At 36.2% G+C, this 22239-nt stretch overlaps 1 protein-coding gene across 10 annotated transcripts in view; it reads right to left on the reverse strand.

Annotated features, from left to right (window-relative positions):
* PCNX1 (pecanex 1) overlaps positions 1-22239 on the reverse strand; it is an 88023-nt gene that overhangs the window by 27460 nt on the left and 38324 nt on the right. For 6 of the 10 annotated variants that reach the window (XM_063398688.1, XM_063398687.1, XM_063398693.1 and 3 more), the window contains 11 exons: positions 17032-17122; positions 15294-15351; positions 12960-13177; positions 11762-11915; positions 10995-11027; positions 9812-9983; positions 7152-7262; positions 6591-6682; positions 5184-5293; positions 3409-3514; positions 1545-1637 (listed from right to left, as the gene is read on the reverse strand). In XM_063398688.1, coding sequence (XP_063254758.1) covers positions 1545-1637; positions 3409-3514; positions 5184-5293; positions 6591-6682; positions 7152-7262; positions 9812-9983; positions 10995-11027; positions 11762-11915; positions 12960-13177; positions 15294-15351; positions 17032-17122 — 1238 coding nt within the window. The remainder of the gene's footprint in view (positions 1-1544; positions 1638-3408; positions 3515-5183; positions 5294-6590; positions 6683-7151; positions 7263-9811; positions 9984-10994; positions 11028-11761; positions 11916-12959; positions 13178-15293; positions 15352-17031; positions 17123-22239) is intronic. The other 4 variants (XM_063398694.1, XM_063398689.1, XM_063398692.1 and 1 more) reach the window with 3 other exon arrangements.

Genomic DNA, 22239 nt, shown 5'->3' on the forward strand with positions numbered 1-22239 from the left:
ATTAGGATTAGTGTTTTATAAACAAAATAAAATATTACTTTACTAGTGTATTTTCCAGTATATGGGCAGGTGCTCCTGCAATACTAATGTATTTGTTCATCAGAAACTGTATGACCACTGTTAAGATAAAACAAGAAAACCTGTGAGAAAAAACCCCCTTCATATCTAAAAAAATTTCACCAAGATGAAATGTACTTTCAAGTAAAAACAGTACACCAATCTTCTTTCACAGTCCACTGCTTCTGACCCATATGCATTTCATTTTATAAAGGTATTATTCTCTAAAGGCTGCACCCAATTTACATTTCCATCTGCTGGATGAAAGGAGTTATCAGCATAAGCAAAAACAAATCATTAATTTCACATTCACTTGGGAAGGTAAAAAGTCTCCCACAAGACCAATCCCTTCCACAGAAGTCACAAAATTCTGCAAAATTAACACATGATGATGGTTGGATTTCACAATAATGCTTTCTACACATTAAAATTTTCTCTAAATTTCTATGTAAGTCTAGATAATTGCAAAATTATCTAGACTTACATAGACATTTGGGATTGTATTTATCTTGTCATAAGCTCTTTCTGAATTCCATGAAGCCCAAGCCTATTGAAATACACAACTGGTGAAGAGCATAAAGCCAAATCTCTCAAATGTGGGGAAAAGCATCAGTCAGGTGGAGTGCTGAAATCCAGCCATACAAGAAGAGAAGGGATGTTTTCCTCAGAAAACATAAACACACATGCTTAAGTAATGCACTTCACCTGAAGACATGAAGTTACCTAAATGCATATGCTTTTTAAAATTAGTTACTTACTTCAACTTTAGGCAGCAACAGGAAGGTAAAATCCTTCTAAAACACATGCCAGAAATTTTCATTTGCCTTACATAAGGCTACTGATAAACTAGTCAATGGTTCCATAACAGGAATACCAAAATGAGAAACTCAGTAATTACAGCTCTCATGGGAAATCCTCTACTGAAGTTCAAGCACAGGATCTGGTCCCATCCCATTATTATCAAGAGTCACATACAGACATTGAAAGTATCCAAAGCTGTAACACTAGCAAGACTGACAAGTCAAGAACTGGAAACTTTGAAGTCCTGTAAATAATCATTCCAATATAGGGGTAATGCCCTATACTGTAGTATACAAAAAGGCATGCCAGCACAGAACTGCTGAGTCACGATTCAGCCCCTCAAACTTTACAAACACTAAACATTTTAAACCTTTTTTTAAAGTTTCGTTTTTCCTTATTTCAAAATTATCCTGACATTATTTAATTGAGACAGATGACTCAAAAGAGGGTGTTTTGTGTCAGAGGCTAAAATAAAAGTCTAGAACATAAAAAGGAAGTAGGAAAGAGCTAGGGAAGATGATTTTTTGAGCACATTAAAGACCATCAGTCATGTACTTGTCACACTATATGTTTAAAGAACATCTAAAATTAGCCAGAAGACTCAGTGAACTAGCAGAATACACTTTATATGACACCAGAGCATTTGCATATAGAAGGCAAATTGAAAACATGAAGTAACAGCTTACCTGTAAAACTGTAAATACTGTACTGACATGAATTGCAAAATAGAGGACACCAATGACTATACACACAATCAGGTCAGACTGCAATCGTTCACTCTGCAGAGTCAAAATAAAATAATTTTAGAAAACACCAGCTTTGGTTGACCTCTTAGAATCATTAAAGTTGGAAAATAGCCACAACAGAGTCCAACCTTTCAACGCCTCCTTAATACACAAATGCAGTAACACTGAAACTGATTAAAGATTTTTTTAATTATGCCTGTGTTAGCTACTTCCACTGATGTTGTTAGAAATTCCACAAGACAAATCTCACAGCTAAGAGCATCACTTCAACTAAACGAAAAGGAAAAACACATCGTGGGGCAGGAGAAATCAATATACCAAATATATTCTCTAATCCTGGACTGTGAGGTGGTGTAAGGATCCCCTTAAAGCACTGATGGAAGGGACAGTCAAAGTTCCCCTTCATGTTCTAAGAATTGTTTAAACTACAGGGCAACTAAGAGCTCTGGGAGAGTGCTGCCTAGGCAGAGCTACCAACCAGGTGAAACATCCAGGCTCTTTGACCCTTTTCTGCTTTCTCTGCAGAAGGGTAAAGGATAGCTTTGGAATGACCCCGAAGAACGAGTCTGAATTTTCCATTACTCCTAATAAATGAAAACAAGCCCTTGGCAACCCCCCCAACTAGTAATGCCAGACTGAGCCACAAGGGGGCAATGCGTACTTAGGGCCGCTGCAACTCGAAGCCCGAAGTTCAGACTTGTTCCCACTCTGTAAAAACAGCAACACTATTTACAGCCCTGAAAATCATTAAAGGATGATCTGCTCCAAAATTGGCCAAAAAATTACACACGGCAGTTATTGCTGCAAAGCATTAACTTCTTGGGCCATAACTTACTTTTTTTTGCAGCAGTTGACCTGATCTGATTTTAAAAACCACTGTAGCACTACCAAAATCCTCAGCTCCTCTGACTCTTGGAAACTAACACCACAGTTTGAGAGCTAAAGAGGAGCTTGCAGCTCCTATGGTCACTATCTACTGTTAAATGTGAAAAGAATTGCAGCTTCTCTGCTCTAAATATTTATTTGCAGTTTCCACACACTGCACCTCATCATGCTTGTAACTGCTGGATTATGAAAAACCTAACTATGCAGTTCAGCCTACAGCTGAGCCCTACACAAAGCTAAATGAATACTCAACCTTCTTTTGTACAAGTTAAACATACTAAGCTTCTCAAGTCTCTTACTTATTGCTATATTGTGTGAAAAAGAATGTTTAAATATTACTACTTCCATAAATATTTAGAATGAAATTTGTACCAAAAATTCAAAGTAGTGTTTAAGTAAATGGAAAAGGTTACATCTGCTTCCAATAGAAAGCAAACAACAAAATAACTTAGACCACCAAAACCACAAAAAGCCCCAAAATACTTTCCATCATTTTTATTTTCCACTTCTAGAACAGCAAGCACAAAGCTCTTCCTAACAATTATTAGAAATACTGAGTCAACATAGTTTTGCCACCATTAACTCTTTCCCACTAACCTCTGCACAAAAGCACGCATCATCCTATTATTATCCGTGAGCTAAAAGAAGACCCTGAGTGATACTTCACTGAATCCACACTAGGTAATTCCAACTCTCTGCTTTTAAATAACTTAAAATTGCAATATCAGCACTATGCTCCAGGTGTAGCACGAGTTCAGCTGCAGATTGAAAGGAAATGCTGTGATATCCATTCCAACTAGAACTGTGCTAAGTAACAAGTGTGAGCTAAGCAAGATCCAGACAAATGCTATATAAACCAACATAAAGCAAATGCTTAAATGGATTTTTTAAAAATATAGTAATTAAAAAGCCTACTTACCACAGAATTTCTAAGCTTCTCAGGTAAAGGATCTTTTACTTCAGACAGAGGATCCTCAGGGTTTTTGTCTTCAGAATTAGGAAAAAATTTTGATTGCACTAAAGAGCTTAAAAGAAAGACAAAAAATCCCACTGAAAAGCATGTATTGGTTTTATAATAACAACAAAGTCAGAAGTTCTAGTACATATTGATCACAAAAAATTAATTTTGGCACATGAGTGCTTTCACATAGCTGAGAAAATTTACAGAGATCCCACCTTTATAAAAGAATTAATTCTCTGTTGTGCAGAACACGACTATTAAAGGGCAGAAGTCAGATGTTCAAACAAATTTCTCTAGTAGCAACACAGGAGTAATTGAACAACTGAATTTTAAGCAAAATTTAGCAATCATTCAAACATTAGCAATTAGAAATCATTAGCAAACGAAACCTGAACTCATAAATAACTGAACAGAAACGTGCAATATTTAGAAGTGGTCTATTTGTCAATGCTATTTAAAAAACCATTAATTCTTTGGTTTAATTCAACAGCAACAACAAAAGATATCTATTCTAGCCTGAGTAATTAATGAATTAGCCACATTGACCAAATGTCTAAATTCTTAGCAGGCCTTGCTAAAGCCCCAAAACGTTCCACTTAAGCTGTTAGAAGCTTATGTGCAATAAGCCATAACCAGTTGTCTGGCAGTCTCTCAATGTGATTTTTCTTACACCATACATAGTGCAGAAATATTTCATTTTATGGACAGGAAGATCACTACAGAATGAGACCTAGCTCTTCGAAGGAATTTACATATTGCAATGTATTACAATGCTAAACTGTTCCACATCTGGCCAAACAGGTGAAATTGCAGGTCCAACATGAACATCCAGGCTTTAGCTTTTAGAAAGAACAAAAGAACAAATATCTAGGGAAAAAGACCTCATATCAACTGAGCTAAGAGTAATTGGATAAGGTTTAGTGGTTAACCCAAAGATAAGAAATTTCCTCCGGTGTAAACACTCATGAATCATTAATTCTGTTGTTCACAGAGGAGGTCTTTCACTGTCTACCCCAGGCTACTATTTACCAAATTCATCCAACATTATGGCTACATTTAAATCTGAGTTCAAACTCTGCCTAACTTAGGTATGTGGTTGAGCTTTTATTGGCTATTCTGGGGGAGGTGTTTCTTCCTACCAGAACTATTTTGTTTAATGTGTATCATTATTAACTGAATCAAACATCCTCAGCATCAGACCTCTACTCCACCTCAGAGTAACATGAATACCTGTTTCCCCATGCTAGATGGGAATACTCATCACCAAAATAGATATCTATAATTTAGCATAATTATTTGAACAAGTCCTTGGAGCACATATTCCATAAAAGAATACATCAACAAATGAAGTGAAAGAGTTAAAGAAGCCCCCCTGTGGACTTTAGCTTAAACCAGTGCCTTGAGCACCTCTTTAAACACAGAAAGAGTACATATTATTCCCAAAAAACCCACCAGAATAAAGATGGCATCTGACTGACATTTTGGAGAACATTAGGAGGCAGTTAAATCAGATTTTGGCATGTAAGTGGATTTCCCAGAAGCCCCCAAAAAGGGCATTGTTAGAGAAGGAACTAGATGCAAAATGTGAGACTTTCTATCTAACCAGGAATATACTATTTTTGACTAATGCTGGTGAGTAGGAGCTTGAATAATACTATGTAGAAACATCATTCGTAGTTTTTCCTTGCAACTTGCGTCTTCATTTGGGGAGAGATACAAACTGAGTCACTTACAAAAGTACAGAAGGGTCACTGCTTTGTCTGCTGAGATGATAGGATATTGCCACTAACAAACCACAAAATATGGAGAAGAGAACTGGAATATGCTGCCCATCCCAGGAATCCTGGAGACAGAAATGACATGTTAATAAAAAGGAGAAAGTACGCACCGTTCACCTGACATACAAGAATTAGGTGTATCACAGAAGGGAGAAATTAACTGCAATTCCACAAAAATAAGCCAGGGCTTTTTGTACAAAAACATTGTTTTATCTTCACCTATGTCTAAATATAGATTAGAAACTCTAATACATTGTACATCCCTCAAGTCTACACCATCTTAATCATTAAACAGTCATCATTTCTCATAGCCCTTATGAAGCATTTCCTGCATTCCTTGAGAACACAGGCTCTTAACAGCAGTATTAAGTCACTTCTTAATTTTGAACGTTGCATGTATCTTGACTCAAGACTTATTTTTCCTAATGTGCTGAATGCAGATTACACAGTAGCTTTATTTGTGTTTTCCTGATCTTTACTGGATCTGCAAAGATGAAACAGTTATTCTTTGCAAAAGCTTGTTTGTCTTAAACGGATGTGTTTACAAAAGGCTAATGAGACAAGTGCACAAATTCACAGAAAGCTAATGATGTCCTGGAGGTGATACTACCATGGGAGTAACTCCTCCAAGAACTTTCTACTCTGTGATAAAGTGGAAAAGCCAACTCAACTCTGAGTTGGACCCACACATGCTACAATTCATTGTAAACTGAGCATGTCTGATCATTGACACACACCTGAAATGAAGAAGCAGAACCAGCATCACACTCCATACTGTTTTCAAACAACATTTCAAGCAAGGAAAACAGGCTCGGAGGGGAGGGGTGTCCCTTTGCCAGCTAACTCTAACTCTCCCCATTAGATAGGCACATATCTTCATTTTGACACTACAAACTATTGCTTGGTTTCTTCTCAAGTAAATATTAATTAGAAAATACTATTTCACTTTTGCAGCACCAAAAAAAAAATATTACATGAGTCATTTTGAGAGGTTAACATGCAAGTGCATGCAGATGCTGCTAAAAACAAGTCACTTGCATGATAGTTTCAAGAACTGATGTAGAATGGAATGGATGGTAAAAAGTCATGTGTTTTCAACCAAAAAAAAAAAAGCCTTAGAGCTTGTTAGAGCCTGTCAGAGCAGGCAGGCACAAATCACACACCTTTTAATAGCAAAAAAAGTTGCTTTGTTCCTGCACTGCATCTCCTCTACTGACATCACAGCTGAGCAAGTATGAAACCCTAGCAAATCAAACTGATATTTCTAATTCAGTAGTTGCATACTTTAGTTACTTAATACAGAAGGAAGCAGAGAACAAACCCCAAAACATTAATGTTTACTGTGCATAAAATTTTTCTCACCTTCAGGGCACCATAGCACAGTCCATACAACAATGCTACTGCCACAATACTACAGATAAAACTGTAAAGTGCTGCAAGCAGGCTTGTGGTAGCTGAATATCATAGAAATGAAAAGAAAAAAAAAACATAGTTATCTTCTTAAGTGAGAATACAAAATACTTCCGTTTGTTTAAGGTATCAGCCCCCTAGTTTCCTTCGATGGAAAAAAAAAGACAATTCAAACCAGAGCAGCTATTTGTATTTTCCCCTACAAGTGATTTTTATCAAGAGGATTTTGTATGGCTTTTTTAATCTCCTTAGTTATTAAACAGTTTTACCATAGGAATAGTTAACTGCAATAGAAAACAGTTGAGGAAGGAAGTGACAGACCCAGTAAGACAGTAATTCTATTTCTCAATAATCAATCAGACGACTTCGGCTTTTTAAAAATACAATTAAGTATTCTACATATAGAGGGTAGGAATAAAAATAGTGTAACCACTAAATTTTTTTAACTAAAATACTGATCTTGGCTGCTCCACATCTCATTCTTTTGCCACTGACACAAAACCAAACACTCACCATTGCCACCAAAGACATGAATGTCCAGCTGTTCACAGAGATACATCACAAATGTATTCACCTGAGGCAGGAGACCAATGAAGAATACTATAGGGAAACATAGTGTAAACACTACAGGAAAAAAAAAAAGTTGAAAAAGTGGTGAATATGAAAAAACCAGCACAGTAAGATATTTTTCAGTTGAAGTTCTACAGCATCACACATCCCATTTTAATTCAACATCACTGAAGTATTGCTATTATAAATTTCTAAGGAAAATACACATTATGTGAAGTTCTACTTCAATGACTCGGAACTGACTGAATACAGAGGTGATACGAATTAATAGTACTTTCCTTTTAATTGCTGTAGACATGGACAAAGGCCAATTCAGGCTTTCCATTTTTATTTAGCAAAGATCAGCCAGGAGTGTTTACAAATCAGACTTGTAAGCTTTCACTCACTGTAAGTGAGGCTTATCCAAGCCTAACTGCCTGTCTGGAGTTCCAGGAGCACCCTAACACCAACCAGCCACTCTGACGTAGAGGAGGCCGAGCACTGCACCTCCGGGTTTTCTGCTACTCATAACATCTGACAATTGTACTCATTTTCCCACACCACTTCTGAAAGTTCTAATCCAAAATAACTGGGTTTTCTGTTTGTTTGGTTGGGTTTTTTTAACAAAAAACAGACAACTGTATTAATCATGAAAACACCTGCAAATTACAGGATTTCAGAATGCAAAGATAAATGAATGCCACCTAATTTCAATACAGAAAATGGTATGCCTCAATCTGTATGTATCATTCACTTTCCATCTTAAAGAATAAAAGATACAGAAATCATCTTCTACACACGTTCAGATTTGGTAGTTCAGATCTAATTGACATGTAACAGCATATTATAAGTTCTAAAGGACAGATAGATTTTTTTTGTGTGTGTGTATGTGTGTGTGTATTTTATAGCTTTCTTTTTTTGGGGTTTTGTTTTGGTTTCAGTTTGGGTTATTTTGTTGTGGGGGGTGTTTTGTTGCATTTTTTTGGTTTTGTTTTGTTTTGAGTAGAGTAAGCTGTTCTGGTCATCTGATTTATTATTGGAAGCACTGCTAAGAAATTTAAAACCACATATGCTGCTGCAAGATACCCCAGAAGAACAGTAAAACGTACGGATCAAAACTCGCTTAGAACTCTTCAACTAAGTAGTTTTAAAAGTTAATCCCAAGATGGACATGGTCTGGTGAAAATGCCACCACACCTTTTACAACTGGTAAAGACTCACTCTTCAGTACTTTTTAAAAACAGCTCACTCCTACGGGAGGACACACCACCTACATGTATTTACATTTCTGTATTATCTTATGGGGATATGGGTATACCTTATGGCAATGACTCCACGTGGTAGAAAAGGGAAGAAAATACTTCCAAAACTGACAGAGCATTATCAGGAGAAATTAAGCTAGTGTTGTACCGTGAATGAGTCAAAACTATCTTCTATTTTCTTTTTCTGTTACTCATACAGAATCAAGTATGCCAGTACATGAAGAGAACTAAAGAATTTGCTCAAAAAGCATCTTTGAAAATGGCCAGGCAATTTCTGTTCATAAATATGCAGCTTAGACATTCTCCCCCTGGGCATTTAAATTTAAATACAGAATTATTAGCAGAAAGTTGAAAGGGGGAAGCAGTATGAGGCATAAAATACAGCATGTTCCTAAAATCAAGTAATAAAAACTAATACCCAAAATGCTTGCATCAGTAATTCTTATTAATCAATTAAAATTTTTTAAAACCCACACTGAAACCAAGTTTTCATGTTTATCGGACAGAAAATGGTCTGGGGGCACGCAGACATAACATTTAACTGTTGTAGTCTTTCACACACAGGTATTTTGACACAACTGAAGAGCAACTGCATTCAGTTTAGATGAATCTTACAGATTTTTTTAACCCACCCAAAGAAAGCAGTGATCCACAGAAAATCACCCAAATAAATTTGTTCCATTAAAGCAATGCACAAAGTAACTATGATGAGATGGTCTTCAAATGTTTGTGTCTCTCTCTCCTTTCTGTGGGCTCTGTTTGAGACTACAGGGCTGTTATTATTTTCATAACAGGGGAAAGGATTGCTGGTTTGGAGTTTATGTTGTTTGTTTTTTGCATTAGGTTTAGGGGGGTAATGGAGTAAAATGTCATCAGTACTCTGAATGCACCGTGCTGTTCAGAAAAAATAGGATTACCTCAAATTGGAAGTACAGCTCAAAAATAGTATTTTTGGTATTGATGATAGGCCTGTTCTGAGAAGAGGCACATTAAGTAAGTTTTAACCAGTATATAATGTTTTTTAAAATTGTTGTCTGTACTGTTCTGCCAAATTGCTAAATACAAAAAACCTGACTGAGGTCCTGTTCATTTGGTACAAGCCCCTCCAAAGAGTGTGAAAGGGTCCAAATCAAAAAGTCTTTTTAACTACTGAGCAGCTAAGTCCAAGCAAAGGGTAGTGTATGCAGGTACAAGTTAAATTACGAAGTTCAAGCATAAAACTAAGATATTGGATAATGAAGAATTTTCGTAGAAGGCATCTCTGCCACTTGTAACAGCAAGGAGCTACAGAGGGGGAGAATGTTCCCATTAAGTTCTACTGTTGTAAAGCAAACAACTCAAATCCATGAAGAAGCTACTCACCTATAACTAAGTCCCTGGCTGACAGCAGCAGCAATGGGTTGGTGAAAGCCATTCCATACAACCTGAATCTTGTTGTAGATATGTTTCTGCTGCCATAATCCAACAGCCAAATCAGACCACAACACAAACAGAAATATACAGGCCTACTATAGGCTATGATACGATTGTGACCCTGTTTGAAAAGAAAGCACAAAACCACCGACATTTGTAACTTTTTTTTACATAAGTAACTTTTACTCCTCTGCTACAGATAGCTTCACAACCAAATTTAATCACTGGTTATCTACTAATATACTGTCACCTCACCATATCCTAAAGTTCTCTTCACAAAAATCCTTAATGGATTGCCTTGCAGTGATACCAGTCTGCTTTTTGTGGCTTTGATATAACAAAGACACAACAGTTAGTTTAAATTAGACTAAGCTATATATCCCCTTAGTCTCACCTATATTTTATGCTATGTTGCTTGCTGTACTAAATGCTAGAGAAGCTCTGACCAGGCTTTATAAGCAACTGAGAAAAAGGGAATTGAGTTTATTACTCAGACGCTGCTTCTGCTGGAGATGGGGACAGAATCTCTATGGTGTTTATCAAAACACAACTTCTTACACAAAAGTAATGACTTGCTGCAGAGGAATAATGTATAATTTTATACGCCTTATCTAGAACAAAGGTAATATTTTGTCTTGGCAATCTAGTAGATGCACAACAGAATATAAACATATTGTGCAATACTAGAACATTAACATTTCCATGTTCAAACATTAATACTCACTAGAGCATTGCAAACTCAGCGTATTAGAGTGAAAAATTAAAGCAGTGTGCACACTAGGACAACTGAATGATCTACAAGACTAAAACAGAACATCAAAGCTGTGTCAGTTCATACCAGCAGAGCAAATTACAGCACTAAGAATACTTCTCAGTATAATTGCTAGAATAATCAAGATTTATCAAAAAGCTAGGCTCAGAACAGGAGGGCATAATTTGCTAAATACAAAAAGTACAGCAGGGGGGAAATAATATCAGTTCCCTTCTCAAACACTAAGACAACTACAAGTCTTTTGTGCCTTGTAAGAAGGAACATAAGAGAAATGCCAGAACAGTCAAACCAAAATGATCAGTTCTCTGTGGGAGTTCTGCATCTGCAGGGTTCCTGCAGCAGCACATGCCCATGACTTACATGTCGAGGGGAAGAAGAATCTGGCTGAACGCTCTGAAACCAAAATAAAAAGAGAAAAGTTACCCAATCTCCAGACAAGGGTGTTTACCTCCCTAAACACACCTTCTTGATTAAAGTAGTTCTAACAATATCTACAATTAATTTTACAGTTTTCAAGCCACATTACAGCATTTAAATAGCACAATGTCATAAATTCTATTTAAAGAGTGTAAGTCTATAACCAAAACTCTTAAAAATATCTCCATCTTCTTATTTTCAGGACTTTTACTGTTTTTCAACAGCATTAGGAGCTTTAACTTTAGATCTAATTTCCATCCTGACAGTCAAATCATAAAAAAGAATAATTCTTCTATTACAATAAACCATTAACAGTCTAACAAAAATTAATAATCTGATTAAAAGTATGTTTAGATATAATTGCCTCATATGAATTTGAGGTGTAGGCACTAAAAAAAATTAAAACCCAAACCAATAAAACTTCAAGTTCAGTTTGTAGTTGGTTTTCAAGGAGTAAGTATGTGCTCGTCTTTATGAAACCAAAAAATGCATGAGAGCAATAAATAAAGGATTATTTACCAAGCATATATAGAACCATTCTAGTGAAGTGACCTTGCATTACCATCTATCAAATTTTCCATGAGGCCAAGTTTACTCATTTCTTTATAAATGACAAGTATGCACATTTTTCCTTAAAGCTCTAACTAACCTGCAACACCCAACTGGATTTATACCTATTGTTTGCAGCAAGTAAAGAGAAATTAAAATACCTTCAACAGTGAGTACTGGCAACTGGCTATTACCAGGCAGAACTGGAAGACCCAAATATCCTTGAAAAAGCCCTCTATAAGAAGTACAGAGCCCAGAAATGCAACTAGAATAGCTAGGATGACAGCTAGTACGTTTTCAAGGATCTCACGATTCCTGTTTCAAAAGGAGAAAAAAAAAGAAAAACAAGGAATTTAAAGCTAACTATGTCTAGAAAGAATTGCAAAAGAACAGTTGGGGTCAAAAATTAACAAGGGTTGTACTACTGGTAGCACAGATTTCAACTTCCATAGTATATTAGCACACTGTCCTTTAGCAAAGCTAGGAGCTACCAGGTTTTCAATGGGAGCTGAAAGCAGTATCTTATGGAATTTTACTTTAAGCTGCAGTAGGTAACTTCAGCAGAATTTTAGAAATAATTAAAATGTTCCACTAGAAGCACAGACTGTAACATAAATGTATATTCAAAGCCCATCCAAGATGACTACAAGCCTATGAAAAACAAGCATGATAACTTACCTGTGCATATAATCTGTCATTCATGATTTTCTAACAAAGAAACTAAAAATACTCTTGCTTGAGTAAGATATGCCAAGTGGAATACAGATAATTCCCTATGATATTCCTAGTGCTTCAGAACAGAATTATGAGTATTCCTCCCTGGACAGAATCACTATTATCTTGTTTATTTCAAGGAGATTCATCACCAAAATATAAATACATATTCCAAAAGCTGGTAACTGGAGGATCACCTTAATTTTATTCTTCTAGGTAAATGCAGCAGGGACAAGTCATCACAGTATTAAATGACTCTGAAAAAATGCTTTGAAACAGCAGGCAAATTCTTTCTATTTACCAAAACACTAAGTGCATGCCAGGCTGCAGACCCCTTCAATTAATTTTTGGAGAAGGCTTAACTCTAGCTTCAAAGATTGGCAACACATCTTTCTATTTGATCATTCAAATACAGTACTGATCTACTCAGGCAGAGTGAGGGTTGGTTCCTTTTTCCTTTTTTGATTGCTAAAGAAGAAAGGAGAGTAGCCTCCATTCTTTTAGAAAACTATATTGAGTATTGTTTTTTCATTTTTCAGAGTACAGTAAATAAACACAATTCTCTAAGGACAGTTATCTATATTACAGTTCAGTAACTGTTTTCATCTTTGCTTTCTGAGGTGTTGTAGCATACAAGCATCTCACCTATCAAATAAAGCCAGAAGAGTTAATCTATCAAAATTGATGCTAATCCAAAGTTTAGGCAGGATCCAAAAGCGATAGTACTGCTTGACTTTTTGAGCTGCTTCCTCTTGAGGTTGCATGTGGTCCTGAAGGTCAGGGCTCAGGTCAATATCTTGCTGCTCCAGCAGATCTGTATCCATGGTCAGCAGCCTGTTCAACCTGATCTGAGGAAGAGAAAGCTAAAAGAAAGTTAGTATTAACAAAAGCTAATTTATATCAAATCACTGTATTAAACTGAAAATTGCTTTGAAGAAAATTGCTAAAACTCTTTTGTTTCACTTTTGAGGAATTACATGTTAAGCACTGTCACAGGCTTCTACTTACTTTTTCTGTCCTTAGCACATGAACAGGACTAGCAGCAATAACAGTTTGCATACAACACAACTCTGGCATTTCAGCATATACCTTACTTCAAATGAATGTGTCTTCCAAGCACATTCTCCCATTTACTCTGAAAACTTTGAATTTGAAGACAAGTAAACTGATACATGAGCAACACACCAGAATAATCCAATTATTAATTTAAATAAGTTACAACACATTTCTTATAGTCAGCTAATCTGCATGCAAACTCATGCTGAATAGTTCTTCTTGCATGATAAAGCAACATGCACCAGTGGTCAAATTCAAACTCACTGAATCCAGAATACACTCAAATGAACCAAAGAAAAATCTCTGCCCTAAAGAGTCAAGTACTATTTTCAACTGACTACTACTTATTTTGTTGTTTGTTTAGAGTTCTCATGAAAATCACAGTAATACAAACAACAATGGAAGATACTTCAGGAGAATACTCAATGCTAATAAGATACTACAGTAAATGAACATTGTCTGATCCAGTTTCTAAATTTCATTAACAGGCCAAGAAGTATCTTGATGTACTGCCTTTTACTCTTAGGCAATATAACTGTTAAAATGGCCTTTAATGAAAAAGTTTCACCGATGTGTAAGGCAAAGAGTAAAATTTCAATATTCATGCCACCCTCAAATGTCAAAACTACAGGTTTAGTGTCTGGAGGGGCTTTTTTCCTACAATCATCTAAGTTTCACATTCATTTCCTTGATTTACATAATGTTTTTCATCACCCCTTAGATCATCAGTGTAGCTAACTATGCTTAGCCAGCTTTTCCTTCTTAGAAAAATACTAACGGGAAAAGCAAGCAGGAACACTCCCTTTCTAAAGGCCTTTCAAAAATACAAACCATACTATTTAAGGTAAGCTGTGTCAGAAAACACATCCTTTTTTGACCATTTTTTAAAAACTTAGTTTCTTAAGAGGTAAAATCAGCAAAACATTCATTGCACTAATAATAAATTTCAGTGGAAATTTCCATTTAGGCATGTGGGCTGAGCTTTCACAGTCACAAATTTTGCCTTAAAACAGAATCATTCCTTTCAACGTGACTACACTGGCAAACCAAAAGCACGGAAGAGGTAATGCAGCCTCTTTTCTAGAAGTTACATGTTCAAAAGGGGGGACTGTAGAAAACAAGGCAAGTTCCTCTAGCAGACACCAAGTTTAAAAAGCACATTCTTGATCAAAAGCATGGTCAGGCAAATGTAGGTCTCTTGCTCGTCTGCCAAATCCTAAAGCTGTATTTCATTTTCCCTCTGGATTAGGTCATTAGGTACTTCAACAGCTTATTAGGTACTTTGCCAGCTTAAGAATCATGACCATTTGCACTGTTTTTATACCATATGACTTCAGAATTAAGAGTACAGAGTATGTCTGGACTTGACAGTAATAAAAAAGCTTTGAGATCATAAAACAAAGGAATTATAAAGCTATTTGCAGTATGAAACAGTGTACGCTTCTGCCTTGTTTTCCCAGTAACTCCTTGCATATAGATTTAAATTTTGTACAGCAGACTCCAATGACAGATTTATGAATTCCTTTCAGGGAAATTACTCAAGTGACGTTTCTTTTGGTCAGAACACATGATTTAGTCTTTCTGCTGCCTGCTAACCACAGTAACACACAGAAGGAAAACTGTCCAAGTTGTACACATTATCTCTGGAAACTTTTACAAGGTATTCTAGAATATCCAATTTCCATGAGTGTTTTTAAATCACTAGGTTTTAGAACAGAGGAAACCAACTAAGTTTCGAAGTGCGATGCTAAAGGATTTGTATGTACATATGAAGACACTACAATACTAAATACTTTCTCTTCATTAATCCAGACAAAATTGTTTCATAAGAACAGAGAACCACCACGCAGAATGATTAATCAGTGCTATAAAGTTGGATAGTCTTCTGATTCTTTGCATGCTTTAAAAATAAGGAAAACTTACTAGATCATGTGGATAAAAGCGAACTGAGGTAGAACTCGATACGTGAGAGTCCGTGTCACTATAAGAATAGGGAAAACTCAGATTATAAATCACATTTTATTTCAACAGGTCACTCTAATGTTCTAGAGTCCCAAATTAATTTTGATATCTTGTGAATTTTTTTCTAAATATCTAAGTTTTTCCTTCAGTCACTTATTATAGATGCAAGTAGCCATTTAGTCTCATGTATTGTGGTATATTCCACATCTATAGTAAGCCAGGAGACTCTTTAATCTTACCCTTGATAACATTTTCACAACACCCAGTCCCTAAACTGCCTAAAAAGAATTACAATGATAGTCATTATTCCACTTGAAAAAACAAAAATATTTTATAAGCTGTTAGCTACTGATTTGTAAATCTCTAAAGAAGTGCAAAGGCTGCTAGGTGTCCACATGCAGTTTCTCTTAATGCTATACTGTTTTTATCAAGATCTCAAAACTGCCAAAAACAGTACATACTTAGAACAAGTAAAGTGAGCTACTTAAACTGCTTTTGAAAAACTTAACTTTATTTAAAGTTAAATCTCTGACTAGAAGAGCAAAATTACTTTGCAATTTCCATTCATTAGAGACGAAGAGAAATTTCTCTTACTGTATGAGAGTCCATATCCAACCATTGCTTTTTTCCCCAATTTTGGATAGCTTTTGGATGTTTGTTTTCCATGTAAATCACATGGCTGTAAGACTTGTATCAAATTTATGCAACTTCCCTTCAGTTCCTTGCCTTAAGATAAAAACATGCTTTGTTATCAATTTTACTTCACTGAAACTCAAGTATTGCCTACAGCCGAGATCTGATTATCTGAAGTGGCCGGTTTGTTCCTTCCACTAGCACATACAACTTCATAACAACAGCCATCAGCAAAGCCATTGCATCTGGAACACGCAAGCAGCACAGACAGGGATTGGCAGCCTTGTGGAAGGAATGCACAACTTTTTTGTCAATGCTCAATTCTACAAAAGGCACTTGCATACTCTCACAAGAAAGATTTGAAAATGGGACATTTTATATTCATTACTCCATAATTCCAAGAGCTATTCCACCTACATATGGTAGGAATTACAGCATTCAGCATGGCACAATAGCTTCAGAGCAATTCTACACAATGAAGTAGGCTGGTGGCAGGTGGGTAGCCACAGAAGGTTTTGGGTTGCTTTTCTTTCTTCTGCCTCTTATCCCCTTCAGAGAAAGAAAGGGCATCTTCCCAACAGCAGATGAACTGTCCAATATGTAGCTGGCTATTTCAGCTGCAAGTCAAATTTTAATCTCAGGCATGTTAACACTTCCATATACTGTCTGATGACATCTATGAACTTGAGAATAAATTTTATCAGTTTACAATGGCTTCACAACTGGAAGTTAAATAGCCATTATGGTCAACAGCCACCTACTTTCTCAAAAATGGGTTACATTCTTTAACAAAGACCTTCTATAAGCCAAAAAAAAATGCATTTGTCAAGTTCTCGGTTTGGAAATGTATTGCTTAAGCTAATAGTAGTCTTCATTTTCTGAGATAATATTTAACTTAATGTCATCTTCTAGTAGAACTCACTTGGGTCACAAAAGTAAAAGTATACAGTTAATATATTGTATTGATTTTTTGGTAGTCTCTACTAAATAACCTTTTAAAATTAAAATAAAATATTGGGTTGCAGCAAGACAAGAATCATCACTCTTGACTGGCCTTCACACACACCAGATGTTGGATGCTCTTCTTGCAGCTGGCTCAAAGTTCACAAGTGACATGTCGCAGCCCCCTGTCTCGTAGAGCGTAGAACTGAACTTACCTATTAAAGAAAAGGTCAAAAGCAGGTCAAAATTTCCTCATGTTTCATCCCATTGGCAGCTACTACTCATTAACTTACTACAGAGATCAATTCAGATATCTGAATTAACATCAGTGTCAAAATATAAAATATTACACATGAATGTGTCACCAGTACAGATATTAGCTACACAGTTGTCTTTTGTACCATTTTACATAACATATGTGCTGTAACTGAATTAAAGCGTTTGTAATTACAAGATGCCACCATTGACACAACAGAAGGACAATGTAAGCCATTTTTCCCCTTAGAGAATAAACACATGAAAAATTTGCAGTGACCAGCTTCTTCAGTTCTTCCCCAGCCCCAACAGAACCATCAGTAAATCATTCACTATCAGCATTCAAGAACTTTTAGCTACAACAGAGATAACCCAAGTATCCTGAATAAAATTCTTTTGAGAATCTTATGTCTATTTGAAAAGAAACACGAAGACTGAAAGAAGTGGCCAGACATGCTTCGTAAGTTAACTTAGGGAACTCAAAACAGGAATGTGAGGCAGAGATTTATTCTACATGCTAGAAACAAATGCTTCAGTGTAAGAACAAAGGACTGCAAACTAACTTCTTAGATAAACCATTTGGACTTACTTCCAAAATACATAATTTTAAAAAGTAGCCAAAGATTATAACTGAAATGATAAATTACTTTACTCGCAGTATTGTTTTCATAGTACCCTGCTCCCAATCATTGGCCTGACCAGAGAGATAAGCACTGTAATTTTCCCTAAAGGCCAGGTTCAATATATTTCAGCTCTGAATGCAGGGAACCTGATTTTGAAACTGATCTCATATGAAATGATCTGCCAACTTCTCCATGTCTTCTAGCTTAAAATCCTTCTTAAGTCATGATACAAAACATGCAATATTCCAAGATCAGCTTATAGAAACAAAAAGAATCCACTTTGGAGCTTGTGAAGAAAAACTGTATACACCTCTCAGCTGCATGTCTTGCAGTATTTCCTTCTGCTGATAGAAGATAACAAGCAGTCCCTGCTGAAATACCTAACAAGATCAGAGGGCCCTATCTTCCCCATTTCTGTGAGAACACAACCTGCTTCTAACACCATGGATTTGGATTTTTTTTAACACAATATAATCCTGATCCAGCTTCTCTTCAAACCCACAGACAATTAAGTTTGATTCAGAAGCGTTTGAATCTTCGCAGATTAAATCCCTCAAACTAGATGCCTAAAACCAGTAAAACGAAGAAAAAATACTGGTGTAATGAAAACATCTACATAAAGCATTCTCCCCTGAGAGGGAGCACTTCAGAGCAACCAGGCAAATACCACAGCTGTGTTCAGAGCTACCACTGTGACAAGACAGTCCCCTACATAGCTCAGGAAGCACAAACAGCATGTGCCAGAGCTCAGCAATGCAGCAGCGCTCTCTCCATATTCAATTACATCTGCCACAGGAGTAAGCACAAAGCTCACTTGTTAGGACTTTCTCCTCAGTGGATAACACTGTAATGAACTGCTTTAGCGATTTATCTTTTGGTCTTTCAATGCAGCGTGTAGTACGCAGTTGATAACGAAGCTTAAAATTTAAACTAGTAGATAACATGGGGAATCTTCCCACAACTAATAAAGACCCTTGGTTACAAAGATTTCTTTCTTAACTGTGTCAATGAAAGCTTCAAGAGCAAACATGGAGATATTGGACAATACAAATACACTTCAGGTTCTAGTCAGGACACAAATGTGCATAAATTATTATGAAAAACTCTCCTGAGCAACCAGCCCTGGAGAAGAAAAAGAAGTTTGGATTTAATTCTTCATGGTTTTGCATTACTGAACAGAGATTCTGGAAACCAAACTTTTTAGTTTTTAACTTAATGAAATTCTAGTCACTGAATTTCATTAACTTCACAAGTTAGAATATACTACTTGGACATATAACTTCCCCTTCCCTTGGCCTGAGAAAACACATCAGATATTGATTTCAGAAGTTTACTGAACTATTACACTCTCTCATATCTACAGTTCCCTGTCACCCAACTTATCTTTGAATCTATCAAAATTTATTGCATTTATATTGCTGCAGTAAGTACTGCACTGCTGCAGTGGGATATAACAAACCTGATTAACAGAGGTAGCAAATCAACAGAACACTTAATTCCCAGTGTTTAAACACAAACTACAAAATGGACTCAGGATATGTCATACTTGCAATTCACCCACCTACTTGAATAGGCTACCTATAGAAAGTTAGCTCCCTGGCAAGCAAAGCACAGCTTCTCATTAAAACAAAATCTTTTTCTGCCCCTTCTTTTTGTTCTTCTTTTGCTGTTTTTGATTTGGGTTGGTTTTGTTGTTGTTCTGTTGGGGTTTTTTGGTCAGTTGGTTTAAATAAAAAGATTTTTCAGAAAAGCCTCAACTCATCTCAGCAGAAAACTTGACAGGATTGTTCATTGCTGTTGATGACAAACTCCAAAGTGTGACTGGAGATAATATAGCTGAGCTCCAAAATCCTTAGTAATTTTTAAACTCTGTGAGACAGAAACAGCTTCCTCAGAGTACACAAATTCTAACTAAGAATTTCAATACTCAAGATTCACTACATATGAATATACCTAGCTTTTTTTTTTTACTCTAGTGACTCTCTTCTATTCCTGTCTCCCACAGCATTCTCTGTGGGATACTTAGAACAGCATCACATTGAATAAGCTTAAGAATGTATTTGCTCTCTCTAAAGCCGGTAGTTTTATCAAGTTGTGAACAAATGGGAAACTCCAAAGATTATGTTGCAAATCAAGAAATATGATCAACAGCACGTTTGCCCACTCAACATAAACGCCTGTAACTTCTCTGCACATAGACACAAAAAAATGGAGACCTGTAAGTTCCTAGCAAATTAAAGTCACCCAAAAATATCCCATTTGGACCAGGTTACAATAACCATCCAAGACACTGTGATATTCAAGCACACAAATCCAAAACATCTTCATTCTGACATGGAGAGGAAAAACACAGGTGTGTTCCTTGAAGCAAGTTTCCTTGTTCCAAAAGACCACAACATCACCACATCCAGAGACAACCATGTAACAGTTCACACTGTACAAATTCATATTCCCACAGTTAAGGGCAACAACAGGCAACAGCAACAGGCAGATGAGCTTACACAGACAAAACCTGGAAGACTTAAGTGGCCCAAGATCTAGCTGAAATGGTGCTCTGATGGTTTCCTCAGCTAAGTTACTTTCAGTTTGCTTCCCAATTTTACATCTAATAAATACTCCTTTTTTCAAACCTCTCACACTAGTTCATATGCAAAGGCTTACTGACATGTTGAAATTACATCATTGTTATATCAAGATACATTTGTATTTGCTTCAGTCACTATTTTAAATCCTAGCTAGCAAAACCAAAGTCATCAGAATTCAACTACTTGGTAGACTGCTAGGAGCTTTATTTCCAGAAGTCAAAATTTTACCATTAGCTATGGTATGACGACATACATGGTTTTCAGTTAGAACACTTCAAAGAATTTCATTTTTTGTTTCTATATGAAGTTGGTCCAAAGAGTAACTTACCTATTATACCATATTCCAGACTACAGCATGGATATTTTCCACAGGAATAATGGGAAGTGACTGTTTATTTTCTACATGGACCTTTGATTATGCTCCCACATCCATCCCAAATAAATTATCTCTAATTATCAAAAGGTACTGAGTAACTGCTTCTAAATTGCTTTTAATCATATAAGTAACAGTGTATAATTTATCTTTACAGAAAAGTTTTGATGTTCAAAACCATTTAACTGCCTTGATAAATTAAAATGCTTAAATTTGAAAGATTATTGCTTGATATATAAAGAATACAACCAGATGTCCACCATAGCACCATAATTGTCTTGTAAAGCTCTAGATGAGCAGTTCTCTTTAAGCACAAAGGCAATTAAAAAATCACCTAGCCAAGGACAAGAGTGTTATTTCACCCTAGCTTCAGACACTGGGCATCTGTTCTACTAGCTCAGTACTTGGGTCCCTAACTATTTGACAAATTCTAATTTGAATGTATTCAACCCTCACTGCAAGGGCTACCTGTCTAAAGAATCAGATATTGGTGAGAACAAAAAGCACCTGCTCTGAAAACTGTCATTCACTTAAGTAATGGCACATGTTTTGTTGCTTTTGAGATTGGTATTATATTAATCCTGCCTATTATCATGGCATTTAGCTTGCCACCTTTCCTTTCTGTCCTGCATTCCTTCTATGATTTACTGCATGTTTAATGCTCCATATCAAGCTCCTTCCCCATCTTTGTAAGTTCCTCCCCCCTCAACCTTCCAACAGTATAACTGACAAAAATCTTCCTGCTTTGAACCTGGAAGACTGAAGATAATGCCTCAAAGCATCTCTTGCCTTACTCCCAGGGCAATGCCAAGTTAAAGATAACTATCATCATCAGCAGGTGTAGGACAGGTATAATAGAGTGATGCACATCCTAGGTAAAATAAGCCACCAGAATCAAATTAACAAGACAAGAAATTCTAAAGCAAACAAAACCAAAAATTGTGTGTCTTGTTAAGTGCTGCAGCTTAACATGAATACAAAAAATGTAGAAGCAGATAGTGTACTGGTAAAGGAAAACCTATAAAAGCTCTATATGTGAGGGCTTTTGAAGTAAATGAATATGTGATCAACTTGCCTTTCCAAGACGATTTCAATTAAGAAACTCTGCATGCACTGTACAGAGATATATAACCCCATCTATGTTTGTCACTGACATTTCCAGTTGGTGTAAACCAAGTTTTGCTTCCTTTTATCTCCCTAGCCACTAATACTTTTTTTTGCCCTGGACAGTCACAATGATTTTCACAGTGACAAAGAACTGGTCATACCTCCTTCACTGCTCTCATTTTTATTCTGATGCTGATCAAAGAAAAAACAAACTACAATCTTCTTCCAATCCACAGACAATCTAAAGTAACATGGTCATCTTTCACTGTAAGATATCTTGGGATAGCATAGCAAAACTAAGAGCCTTAGACTCAATGGAAAGAGAAAAACAGTGTCAACAGCATCCCTGACTGAGGGCTAAAAAAAAAACAACTAACAAAAAAACCCCT

This window comes from Prinia subflava, chromosome 5, assembly GCF_021018805.1.
Source record: "Prinia subflava isolate CZ2003 ecotype Zambia chromosome 5, Cam_Psub_1.2, whole genome shotgun sequence".
NCBI classification, from domain to species: Eukaryota; Metazoa; Chordata; class Aves; order Passeriformes; family Cisticolidae; genus Prinia; species Prinia subflava.